This window comes from Numenius arquata, chromosome 8 (genome assembly GCF_964106895.1).
Source record: "Numenius arquata chromosome 8, bNumArq3.hap1.1, whole genome shotgun sequence".
In the NCBI taxonomy this organism is placed as follows: domain Eukaryota; kingdom Metazoa; phylum Chordata; class Aves; order Charadriiformes; family Scolopacidae; genus Numenius; species Numenius arquata.
The window spans coordinates 55451472-55463905 of NC_133583.1; the positions used below are offsets into that span (position 1 = coordinate 55451472).

The 12434-nt window shown below is 41.3% G+C and overlaps 1 protein-coding gene across 1 annotated transcript in view; it reads right to left on the reverse strand.

The window, feature by feature from the left end:
* CC2D1B (coiled-coil and C2 domain containing 1B) overlaps window positions 1–12434 on the reverse strand; it is a 34631-nt gene that overhangs the window by 16619 nt on the left and 5578 nt on the right. Inside the window, exons 4-13 of the mRNA XM_074152758.1 lie at window positions 9826–9941; window positions 8977–9096; window positions 7719–7856; window positions 5442–5715; window positions 4904–5028; window positions 4689–4764; window positions 3438–3548; window positions 2988–3118; window positions 2648–2720; window positions 347–459 (exon numbers count right to left, since the gene is read on the reverse strand). Coding sequence (XP_074008859.1) covers window positions 347–459; window positions 2648–2720; window positions 2988–3118; window positions 3438–3548; window positions 4689–4764; window positions 4904–5028; window positions 5442–5715; window positions 7719–7856; window positions 8977–9096; window positions 9826–9941 — 1277 coding nt within the window. The remainder of the gene's footprint in view (window positions 1–346; window positions 460–2647; window positions 2721–2987; window positions 3119–3437; window positions 3549–4688; window positions 4765–4903; window positions 5029–5441; window positions 5716–7718; window positions 7857–8976; window positions 9097–9825; window positions 9942–12434) is intronic.

The following is a 12434-nucleotide window of genomic DNA, read 5'->3' on the forward strand; positions in this document are numbered from 1 at the left end:
GGAGCTACTGGGATGGAGGATCAAAGTCAAGGATTCATTACATCAGAACAACATAAGGGGCGGCCAGGATCCGAAGTGTTTGCTTTGAAAATAAACCCACGTACAAGACACAAGAGAGCCAGACTCTGGACTCATAGACTCTGCAGGTACTGACTGTAATAACATCTTATCTTTCTCTCTCCCCCCTACACTTAATGCAAACTGAAATTACTACTGAGGATCCTGTACTCTTCAGAATTTTGGGAAGCATATTTCATCTCAGCACCTTTGCTCGACTGGAAATCCAATGGCCTCATCTCTGCATACCACAAGAGACAGCATTTTAACTTTTACACATCCTACTAACCTCCTCCTCTTCATCGTTCTCCTCCATGTTTGCCAGCTTGCTGGCATTTTCCAGAACAGCAGCTACTGTGCTGTCGCCATCCGTTGCTGCAACACCAGGAAGAGGGGGAAATCCTGAGGAAAGGAATACAGAGGCAGAGAGTTGCATAAAACCTGTGTTCTGTCTTCCATGTTTCTTTTTTTTTCTGCAAAGCTCTTTCTATCCAAGCGTCTATTATCTAATATATTTCAGAATTCAGTGTAACCAGACTGAGGCCAGGGTCACAAAGCCTTGCTAGATAAAGTCTGAGTGGTGGGCTTAAGATCAGATCTCACAGATCTACAGGCTTAAAGGGACAATGCTAAAATGACGCAATAACAGAGCACAGTTTTCGAAGTTGAACAACTGACAGCCGGCCAAGGAACCACACAACCTCAAGACTTTGGTAACAGAGATGCCCCCAGAAACAGCAAAGAATTTAGTCTCTGTCTTTTGCACAAAAGGACAGTGGATTGTACAAAATGTTGCTGACTCTTTTTTCCCCCCTCTCACCACTGCCCCACATTAGTGGGTACACGGTCCAGCAGAAAATCAGTGCTACCCCACAGAATAATAAACAACGCATTGCTGACATCTGGATAACACACAAAGCCTCTCCTGAAAATCTACTGCAATGCAGAGGTTGCAAAGTAAGGCCAAATCACAGAAGTTAAATGTGAAGTACACGAAGAAAAATCCTTTTATTTTATTATCCTTCTAGGGATAGGAGTAAGGCTTGATGATGGAAGATAAACTCTCACTTCCACACTACCAGTTCAGTGTCAGCTTCAAAGAACAGAGATCCAGAGCCACAGCTAGAAAATGTCTGTTAATAGGATTTATCTCATTATACGTAGCAGGTATTTTTGTTGCCAGTCTCATTAGAAGTGCTAAGAAACGACTGAACTGCTTCTAAACCTAGAGATGGCTGCTACAGGGACAGAACAAGTTTGAGGTACACAGGCAGGCAGAACACAGAATCCTACGCTGCTGCCACCATGTGACATTGGATCCATTACTCAGCAGCATTTCCATCTCCAAGGAGGTCAAGGCTGGCACTTATCATCATCCAGATGCAATGACATGCACTGCCAGTCCATTATAATCTCATTGCCGGTTCCAGTGACAGCCAAATGGTTGTCTTCAATGCAAATCATACGGCCTCTAAATGATGGCTGAAAAACAAGCAGCTACTGTACAAGGAAACCGAGGAGTTATAGGTGTAAATATAGAGTATCTCACTCTTACAGAAACTGATAATTAACAAGAAACAGATCGTGTTCTAGAACAAGGGATGCTAAACTGCTTTTCAGGGACAGCTTCAGAGCAGGGAACCTTCAAAGCAGCACATGACCTGAAAGAGCTGGCACTGCCTACTTTACTACTATTTCAGTGCTTGCCATTGCCACATTTGACAGTGACAAAAAAGCCACTAAGTCCATGTCCTTTTCCTAGGCTTGGTTTGGCTTTTTTTTTTTTTTTAAACTAAAAAAATAATATCTAGGGACCATTTTGCAGCGCTGAGTGTATCTTTTCAGAAGAACACATCAGGCACAAGATAGAAGGAATGATGTTTCCTAGGGGAGAAACAGAATCACGCAAACCAGAGGTGGAGCATTCATAGATGACCTTGCCCAAACCTTTGCAAACACAGCACTACACATTCTGAAGAAGAGACAAAAAGGACACAGAATGTCTCAAGAACCAGGTTCAGTTTCTGCCTCTGTTGCTGTCTCGGTGTGGCCACGGGCATGATTTGCTTCATCTGTGTAGAATACTTTTACTAGCCATGAGAGTTGCAATACTGATCTGACTTGTCAGGTGTTGCAAGATGTTTAAATTAAATACAGAGTTCTGAGGCTCCTGCTGGGAATAAATAGAATGGGAAACATCACAAACTTTTTCAGTTTCAAAAATCTCCTTCCAGTAAACTAAAAAGCCAATATATCCCAAGCTTACTCTTTCCTCTAGGAAACACAGAGGATAGACAGGTGACATTTTCAGCACCTGCCCATGGTTAAGTTGTTTAAGTTTTCAAAATGGCCAGTTTCAAGTTCCAGTTCTGTCAAACAGGCAGTCAGTAGTCAGGAATATTTACCAGCCTGAAAATTTGGGAGGGTACTAACACGCAGTTTCACAACACCATCAAACAGCAAGGCCAGCCTACTCACTGAGAAAAATGAGGAGCAGTTCCACAGGATGAGGAGGCAATGTCTGCACACCTCCTCCAGGGCCCAGTAGATATACAAAAATTGGTATTAGGACATTTATACTTGAACTTACCAGGAGGAACAGGTAGCTCAGAAAAATTCACTTTTCTCCCTGCTTTATGGGCTCTTATGGCGTCCTGGTATTGCTGTAATCAAAGGCACTCAGTAAGATATAAAAATCAAGTTGACTAGAAATCAGCAATCATCTGTATTTAACCAGCATAAATATTGCAGAATACACAGTATTTCACTATAATACATGCATTGTCTCTATTTCTCCTTCCTCCAAATGCTTTACAGCTTTCGTGCAGGAGCTCTTTCCAAACAGAAAGACAAGACACAAATTATTTCAGCCTTGAAAAAGTCTTCAGCAAGAAAACTAATTCAAATGGCTTGCTACGCTTTCATTTTACCTTGGCTATCCTCTCATGCATCCTGCCTTTCCGATCATCCCCGCTCGCTTTAGCCTGTGCTGCTGCTGACTTGTACTTCTCAAGCCTTTGCTGCAACGCTTCCAGCACTGTTTTTGGCTGCTGCAGGGAACCTTGAAATAGGACAGACAATAAAATGCCACAATTCAAATCTCAAAACAGATCAGCTGCCTTTTTCCCCACTTTCCTTACCTTCTGCAGAGACAAAACATCATTGCGAAGTCTTACTGTGAATACAATTCTTCTAAAGAAAGTTTATTAACTTCTACTTCCATCATTGATCCAGAACAAAAGCAGAGATGGGATCAGCAGCAAACAATATTCAGGAAAATTAGCCCGGTTTACTCAATCCTGCTGCAGTTCAGTGGGACACTCAAAGTGCCTTCCAGCCCTGCTATTTTTATGGCTTGCTACAGAAACCCAAAGTCCTACCTGAAGCTTCTTGGGTGTAAGGTTCAAGTGTTGGAAGCTCCTGGGAACTTCCCCCTGGAGCTGGTACCTTTTGCTTGGATGCATCTCGTACGTTTCCTTGGCTTTCAAGATCTGCAAAGCAAGGAAAGCAGAAGTTTCACAGTGTGTTCCACAAACAGCAAGTCAACTCATGTTACTCAGAAACCCATAAATTTGATCATATCATCTTCCTGAAAGCTTTTTGGCTTCAAACCAACATCTGCTTGGCTAGGTAAGTCTAAGGTTCCCATTACTCAGAGAAAATGCTTTGTAATAGAAAATCTCAAATGCTGATTTAATTTAGGTTAGTGCTGCTTGAAGGAAAAGAGGAAAAAAAAAAGTAAATCCAGTTCAAGTATTCTAAGAATTCTCACCCCAAAATATAACTTGGTATCTTGGCAGATGGAAAAGAGTGAACAAGATTGCTAATTGACTAAAATATCCTAGTAACAAAAGATGTACTGAAAAAGGGAAGCAAGTAATACCATCTATTCAGACACCCAAGCTTCTGGCATTGTATAATAGTGGTTATTTCAGAAAACTATAAAAATATCTGCTGCACTTCTTAAGGCAAGATTATATCGGGGTGAAGTTTCTCTCTAGTGCCATTTGGTGATCAGTTTATAGTTTAAGGAGCCACAAATCTCAATGACTTAATAGAAATAAAATAATCTGTCATTTAGTTTCTTAGAATAAACTAAAGTTAAGTTGTTTAAAACATTGAGTTACGCAGACCAAATATTAATTGGTGGTGGTGGTGGTACTAGATTATTTAAAAAAACCCACTATCTTACAGTGATCGAAGTATCTTTAATATTGATAACTTCCTTTAAGATTTAGACTTTAATGCACTGCAATCTGTTTGTTGATCTCTCAATCTGAAACATTATGAACTTCAGTTGAAACACATAACACCATCAAATATTATAGTAAACGTTAAGAATGTGCTGTTACCCTTCTTTCCCTTCCTCTTCAAATACTGGCTGCTATGAGATAAAGTTATAAAAATAAGAATATTAGACATTAATACCTGCCTGAACTTGCGATTCACAGAGAGTAACTTCAATATAAATAATGATACCTCATTTTTCTTCACTGGTCTTGATTAGAATTTGAATATGCAGTAAGACTCAGACCTAAGTGTTCTTTGATTCTTCTTTGCAATCAAATTCAGAATCATTCCATAACAGCACAGGGAGACTTCCTAAAGGTTTTTTGTAAGACAAGCCTTACCCTGAGGAGACGGAGGCATGTTCTGGAGGTCTATTGGCTGCCCACTATCCAAAGCTTCTAAGACCACATTAAATTTCTAATGCAGAAAAAACAAAGCAGAATACTTATTCTAGTATGTCCAAGACTTGCTACCTGCCACAATGAATATTTGGCACTCAATGCATGTGGGTACAGCATAGGGTATGTTTAGAACTCAGGATTTCTTGTGTGCATACCTTGCCTGCCCTCATGTATTCCTTCGCTTTCTCCAGGTCCCCTTGCTGCTTGGCTTTTAGAGCTGCTAATTTATACTCCTTCTGCCTCATAAGAAGTATCGCTCGTGTGCTGCTGTTCTGGAGATCTGCGAGAATGAAACAATGTTGAGACTTACGCAGAGCATGCAAGTGTCATGCATTCCTTGCTATGTCCATCTATTCAGACCTGCATTAGCCCTCTTTTGCTTTCAATCACACAGCCATCTTATAGAAGTCCAGAAATCCTACCAGACATAACAACCCCACTTCTCCCAATTAAAGAAAAAAAAAAAAAATAGAAACTGAGGCAGAGGAAAAGTAAAGTGAGAGATAGTGACACAGTGCATATAAGAGCTTTATATCAATAACTGACTCCACTGCCAGAAATTCAGCATCCCACTGACAACTCTATCTGAAACATTGAGCAGACAAGTTCCAACTTTGCTACACAATACAAATATCAAGAAAAATGTAACATTAAAATAATGTTGCAGCTGTTTATCCTCTCAGATCGTGGTACCTGTTTCCACAGTAGGGCTAGAAGCAGCATGACCCTGTAGAGACTCTGATTCCAGATGCTGCGCTGCCTCATGAGAGGTCTCCTGCTCATCGTCTGCAGCAGACTCGGCTTTACTCTCTGGCAGGACACTGACTGAATCTCCTGAATTCTCTAGCTCCACTCCTGTGGCTTGAGATAAGTGAGAAGAACTCTTTCCTGTTGCAACAGGAGGTGGCATTTCTTCCTCATTGATTTTTTTGCCTTTCTTCACCGCAGCCAGCATAGTTTCCAGCGTCTGGCAGAGATGGAACAGCAAAATCGATAGGTATTTTCATCAAACATATTACTAGCATAAAACCATTAAAACACAAATTCACTCCCTTATTTGTGATGGGCTCTATTACACACACCACTACAGATTGCTGCCCTTTAGCTGCCTATTCTTCTGCACAGCCAACTTCAGCATTAGTGAAAGGTGTCCCAAATTATCAGAGCAACACAACACAAAGGACTTGCTACCCAAACTACATCATTGCAAGTACCTCAACACCTGGAATCAGTGGATAGCTGATGGGGTCTGCTCAGCTTTGTCACAAAAAGTGACACCAAGGAAGCCATTTATACCAACTGTAGATGTCTTTAAGCCAAAATAAAATACACTACTATGAAATGTCACTGCCTGCATGGATTCAGGGAAGGAAGGAGCCTGCAAACCTATTTAATGCAATGAGAAAAGCCATTAAATACTAACAAAGGAAATGGAGCTGGTGAGCTATGGCAAGAAGCTCTCACCGTCTGTAACACAAGTTACAGATGGTGCTGCTGCTCATTTTTTCTAAAACCCCTTCATTCGCCCCAAATATAACCTTCCTCAGTACTTATTTATTTTTAATTTAAGGTTCAGACAGAAGACCACGATGCACTTTAAGCCAAAACAAAAGTTTTCCTTCTTTCATCTTCCACAGAAACTGAAATGGAAGCACAGAAAGACGACAACAAAATCTCATCACTGCTGGAATCACTACTATTTTTGGTTAGCCATGACATTGTCTGACCTATTAAGCAACAGTGGTAGAGATACTGTGGACTGACTACATGTGAGATTGGGGTTCAGACCAGTACAGCAACCCACACACAGCTCTCTATTCTCCATGTGTGGGATGACAGACTGACTGGAAATGGAATTAAACGCCGAGATTAAAGTTCACAGTTCCAAGAACTACGTACAAGAGATAACTGTAGACCATTAGTTGGCATGTCATTATGCTAATTAACGAACTGTGAGCTGTGAAGTGAGATCTAGTTTATTATCTTTAGCTACACTGCTTAGGCACAAGGAAACTCCCTACTTTGAAAAATAAAGGAAGTGGCAAACAGTGCATGAAGCTTCATTATTGGATGAAATAAGCTGGTTTGCCTCTCCCTCTTGCTCTCTGAAAGGTCAGGTGGTTTCATGTACATTCCTTTCACAGCTAGCAGGCAGTGGACACATGCAGACATCTCCTTTCTTGTGCATTTCCTCCCCTGGGTTTGGCCTCAGTTGTTCCTTTTGTGCCCTAAGACACCGGGTAGCGAGCGAGACATTACATTCTTCCCTCGGCGGACAGTGTTGAGCTATAAAGCTTTGCTCAACAAGACAGAGCTGCCTGAGGTGATGCAGGAGGCCAGATGAAAGCAAACAGGGAAATACAGGCACTCTGCACAGCGGGAATCACTCAGCACTACCAACTAACTACAAGCACGCCACCTGGCTGAAAAGATGCAAAGCTGAAGAACCCGCTCCCTGCCGCAATTTTTAATTGCCTTAATGAAAAATCCTGCTCTATTCATTTTCAAGCACAGCCAACAGACTCAGGGGAAGGTATCACCTTCCTTTGTCTCACAGAACTGAGTGGAAGGTTAGCTCATCTGTGATGAACCGGCACGTTTACGTATTAAGAAAGCTCCTAAAATTTGCTTTAAGGTAACACCAAACAGCCATCACAGGTCAAATTCAGCTCTAGACAGGAGGATTTAACATCAGCATTCACCACCAACCCTGCCTCCAGCTACCACTAGCCACAAGGCACACAAACAAAACTCATGCACAAAAGGCACTTGAAGTTACACTTTCTGTGTGCGTTTGTTACATCAGACTGGTAGTAAGTAACAAGAAATGTTTTTAAAGTAACTCAAGGCAGCGTATTAGAATTTCTCTCCCCTTTCAAAAAATTCCCACATCTGGAAAGACTCTGAACTACACTTTGGAGAACTGACTTTGCCTCCCCCTCATTCTCATACCTGAAGAACTCAACTTACCTTAAGGCCTCTTTCGTATCGGCGTATTTTGGCACCCTCACCTGACTCCTTTGCATTAGAAATTGCTGTCCTGTAGTCAGCAATTCTCTTCTCTATTGTCTGTTGCAGCTCACTGGTAACAGCAGGAAGTGAGGTGGTCTCAGAAAAAATAATAAAACAAAACAAGGAAACTTATTTCATCCAACTTTATATAAGTTTTCCCACAGCACTGAAACACAAATACTCCTCCTCACACACACTCCCGTTAATCAAGAGCGCAAGGACGAAACAGTCTCTAGAACAGAGGAGCACTTGTACTACGCTAACGGTCCCTGGATCCACCTCTGGATTTTCTCTCAAAGGCGTAATAGAGAAGAATGGGTGGAGACATTTAGAAAACTCACAGACAGGGGGTAATTGGAGCCATGTGGTTAGGGAGTAGGTGAAGAGAACAGTAAAGTCTCTCAAACCCCACACAACAGAGGGTGTGAAGGGGTATTTTGGCACAAATCTTGACTTTTTCCTTTCTTATTTTTAAAACATGCTAGTTTACTCCCTTCTGGGCTTCTTCAACCTGGTTTTACTACAAGAGCTCTTTTTCTTCCTCCTACAGCCTGGAATTAGTTCAACAACAAAAGCAGCCCAAGCAAAGTTATGAGCAGCCACTTACAAACACTCCACAGCTGCAAGACCTTTCAGATGGCTACTGATGTAATTATTGCCATTATCTCTATAGAAACGCTCTCAGACCCATTTACTAATGGGCCCAATGCACCAGGGCACTGGAATCTGTAGCACACAAGAGAAACATGGCAGTAACTGAATAAAGCATTTAACTGCACGAGGACTGACAAATTAAGCCAAGAAAGTTAATGCTACTGAGAAAAATTCCACCAAGATGTCAAAGATGCTGAATTATAAGAAGTGTCACAATTTCAGTGCACCATTCAAAACTCTGAGGGAGAAGATACGAACTCTGGAAGCCTGAACTGCAGTCTGCATGCTCATATGTATAATGAGGGACAAGACAAGACATGCTTGATTCCAACTGTTTACTTCCTCAATTCTATGCTAACATTAAAAATCACCCTCCGAACAAAGGAAAAAATTCACCTGTACCAATACAGCACTAGTTTCCACAGAGAAGACAGCAATAGTGCAGTCTTTCTTTCCACTGAGGACAAGGAGACCTCCCTAGATCCTTGTTTGTGACCCCCATATAAGCTGCATGACAACAGTGATTCAGCAAAACCGTGAGTAACACAAAGCTCTTTCCTACCTCTGGTTGCAGTTCAGGTTGCTCATTTTCTGGTTCGGCTGTGGATGGCTCCATTGCTATCATTTCGTCCTCACAGCTTCCTGTCTCACCTTCCACCCCCAGAACTTCTTGCAATTCGGCCTAAAGCAAAAATAAAAGTCAACAAAAGGCTTTTCCTCAAAATTTTCTACTTCCTCAAAAGACAAAATAAAACCAAGTCTCAAGCTCCAAAATCTCTGGATGGACCTTGAACCCAAACGAAAAGTCTAAACATCTTATATTCTGTTTTTTTTGGTCTGTATTCACAACAGAAAGCCACACTGCAGCTCCAGGATCACCACACAAGTTTGTGGTTAAAGATCAGAAGCTGGAGAAGTTCAGATTAGTACCTTTACACAGATTATTCAACCCCAAATTTGAAATTTCCAAAAAGCACCTATTAACAGTGGCAGTCAAGACCACTGCTTAACACTCCTTCCCTAAACCCTGGCAACTAGATCACTGAAATTACAAAGAATTTCTTGGGAGATATTCTCACAGCCCAAGCACCACTCGAAGCAGCAGCAAAAGGGTGACAGACATCACTTTAAGGAGAATGTCCCTGGCTGTATTTCACCAGCTGACATGGAACGGAATTCCTGCTGTTCCCCTCATTTCTCCAAGACCCTCACACACGAACGTTAGTTAGGAAATTCTCTTACTCCAGTGTGCAGGGGGTTGGATTCTAAAAAGCCTTATACCTAATGGAATGCTTTTGCAATATTTTAGCTTCTCACCACAAAGTTAACAGACATTTTTGCTAAATGCAGTTCTGTTTTTAAAAGAAACCAAAGACACACTAAAACCTTTTGCTAACAAAGTTATGCATACCAACAGGTCTGTATCTTTCTCCAAGTCTTCATCATCTGCTTCTTCCTCCTCATCTTCATTCAGGTCTTTCATACACTCTGCAGCCATCTTTTCAATATGATCCATGGGCAGAGGAGCTGTAAAAAGAAACCACAAGGAGCCACAAACCCTAAGTAACAGTTATGCAGTCACCGGATATAAATTCTGAAGGAGTTGCCACCAGCTGAAAGACAGCAGTGACTTTTCCTCTTGCATCCTCTTTATCTGATAGTGTCATAGGTAAATGAGAGTATATTCATGGATAAAGGGCAAAGACTGGGGAAGTGAACATCCAGGAAAAAAGCACTACTAGTGTTTCTGAGAGCGACAGTCAAGGCAGGCAGTAAGCCAAGGAAAATGACTGCATCCAATAACCTAGCTCAGAAATCAGATCTCAGGGAGAAATAATGGCTGTTTCCAATGAGCCTGAACAGCAAAACCATAAGCACCATGACAGACTAGCAGGTACGGTGGGACACAACAGTGCTCAGAAAGCGTGGCCACAAAAGAGAAAGATACTGTGGTAGGTTTGCACAGTAACGACATTTAAGACTGTGCGAGAAAGACAAGTAGGAGTGGATGAAACAGCTGCTTCAGGGAAAAATTATTAGAACTCACCTCCAGCTCCTAGGCTGATTTAAGATACAGCTAACTATGATATTATTCTATAATAATATTTACAAAAATAACTGGTAACAAACTTTGTCATTATGAAGAGTTCAATTTTCTGAAGAAAAACTGGAGAATGCTACTATTCTTGGATGTTATGTCAAAACTGTACTCCTCAGTTAAGATAAAAACCCATGGTAGCACAAAAGCAAATGAATATAAACTGTTGATGAATAAATCTGATTAGAAGTTTCTATCCATGAAAGGGAATTACTGAACAGCTTGTGTCCCCGGTAGGAATAAACATCTGAACTAGTTATAAGCTGTTGCTAGATATTTATGACGTGATTGTCCATATTAACAGGTCTGGACTCTGAAGCCTTGTCAGACCTTTCTGTTCTGTGTCCTTTGTCTCATGTCAGTTTATCCTAACAAAATGTAATTCACTCCCGCTGTAGCCCCTGACAGAATAAATTCCGACTCCATATGGAACTGAAGTGGTCCACATCCATTCATCTCTAAGTGCCAAGAAATCACTTCTTTTTCGCAGCTCTATCCCTTTTCTTCTCTCCCTCATGTTGAACTAATTTGAGTTAAAAGTACTGTAGTTCCCAAAGACCTGTGGATATGGATATGATCAAGTTAGCCAAACAGTGAAATGTATGAGATGCAAACACTTGCATTAAACACCCCAGCACACCTGCCGGTAAAACTTCTGTTCACATTTTCTTTCAAAGCCAAAAAATATGTTATTGTGTGTATTGCAACAGCACATACAGACATAAATCCGAACAGAGTTCAAGGCAGTTACCATAAATAGTGCTGAGCTCAAAGAGTTCCCAATAAAACTACAATTAAATAACTGGAGTTTTGTATAGGGTCTACAGTACACTTCAGACTACAATAGCTAATCTATTTTCTCAATCTACAGTCTTCAGCACAAGAATGTCTCTCTGTCTTAAACTGGGTACATATTTATTCTTTGAAACTGATGATGCACATTAACATCAATTCTAGAGACATACTGAACAGCACAAGCCATGAGCCAAACTACTGGTTGTTAACATGACAAGAAAGGAGGCACAGCGAACTATCCATATGTTTGAAGACAGCAAGAAAGGAAGACAGGAAAATCTTCCTACCTTGAGGAGTTACTTGTTTTATACATCAAACACTACTGCAAAGTCACACTTGGCCTACACAAATAGAATGCTCCAAATTCAAGGCATCATACTTGTCCTGATCGCAAGAGCAGCAGCAGCAGAACACTGGCACAGAGATCTGCTAAGCAGACCAGGAAGAGTGCTGTTCCTTCTGCCTCTCTAACAACACTTCTGCATTTTCTGCATTGCTGTCTCGTGCCCATGAGATTTTCCCTTTTCCAAATCTTTCTTGGCTACTTTGTCTGGCAATTTCTCTTCAAGCTTCTGGTCTCTACCCTGAAAACTCTACTTAACTCTTTCTCGCCCAGTTCTCTACTTCATGCTGTTCCAACCACATGTCCCTTAACTATCAACTTCCTCCACGCACTCTCAAAGGTGGAGCTATTTGCACACAAATCCCAGCTGTCCACCTAAATGCCTCCGATACTTCCCTATGCAGACATGTGACTGTGACTCACCAATGTCAGTAAATGTTGCATAAAATATAGATCTTCAGGACGGACTTTTACAGTCAATTTAAATGGATCTCAAATGGATCTCATTCTTCCCCTGCATCTGCTGAATCAGCTGAAAATTAACGCAGGTACAAAGCTGTTTCTGTTCCAATAATGTCATTTACCGTATTAGTGCTTCAGTACCTATTATCAAACATGTTGCTCATATATTTGACCCTTTGCAAAGCTCTGCAACTAAAACAGTAGCCCATATCCAAAGGCAACTGGCTGTACTTCAGGGGTCACTAGAGGCAAAAAAGCCAACCAAGCCTCCTCAGATGTTTGGTTCAGCTCTAATCCAGTATGGTGAGTTGAGGCTACAATT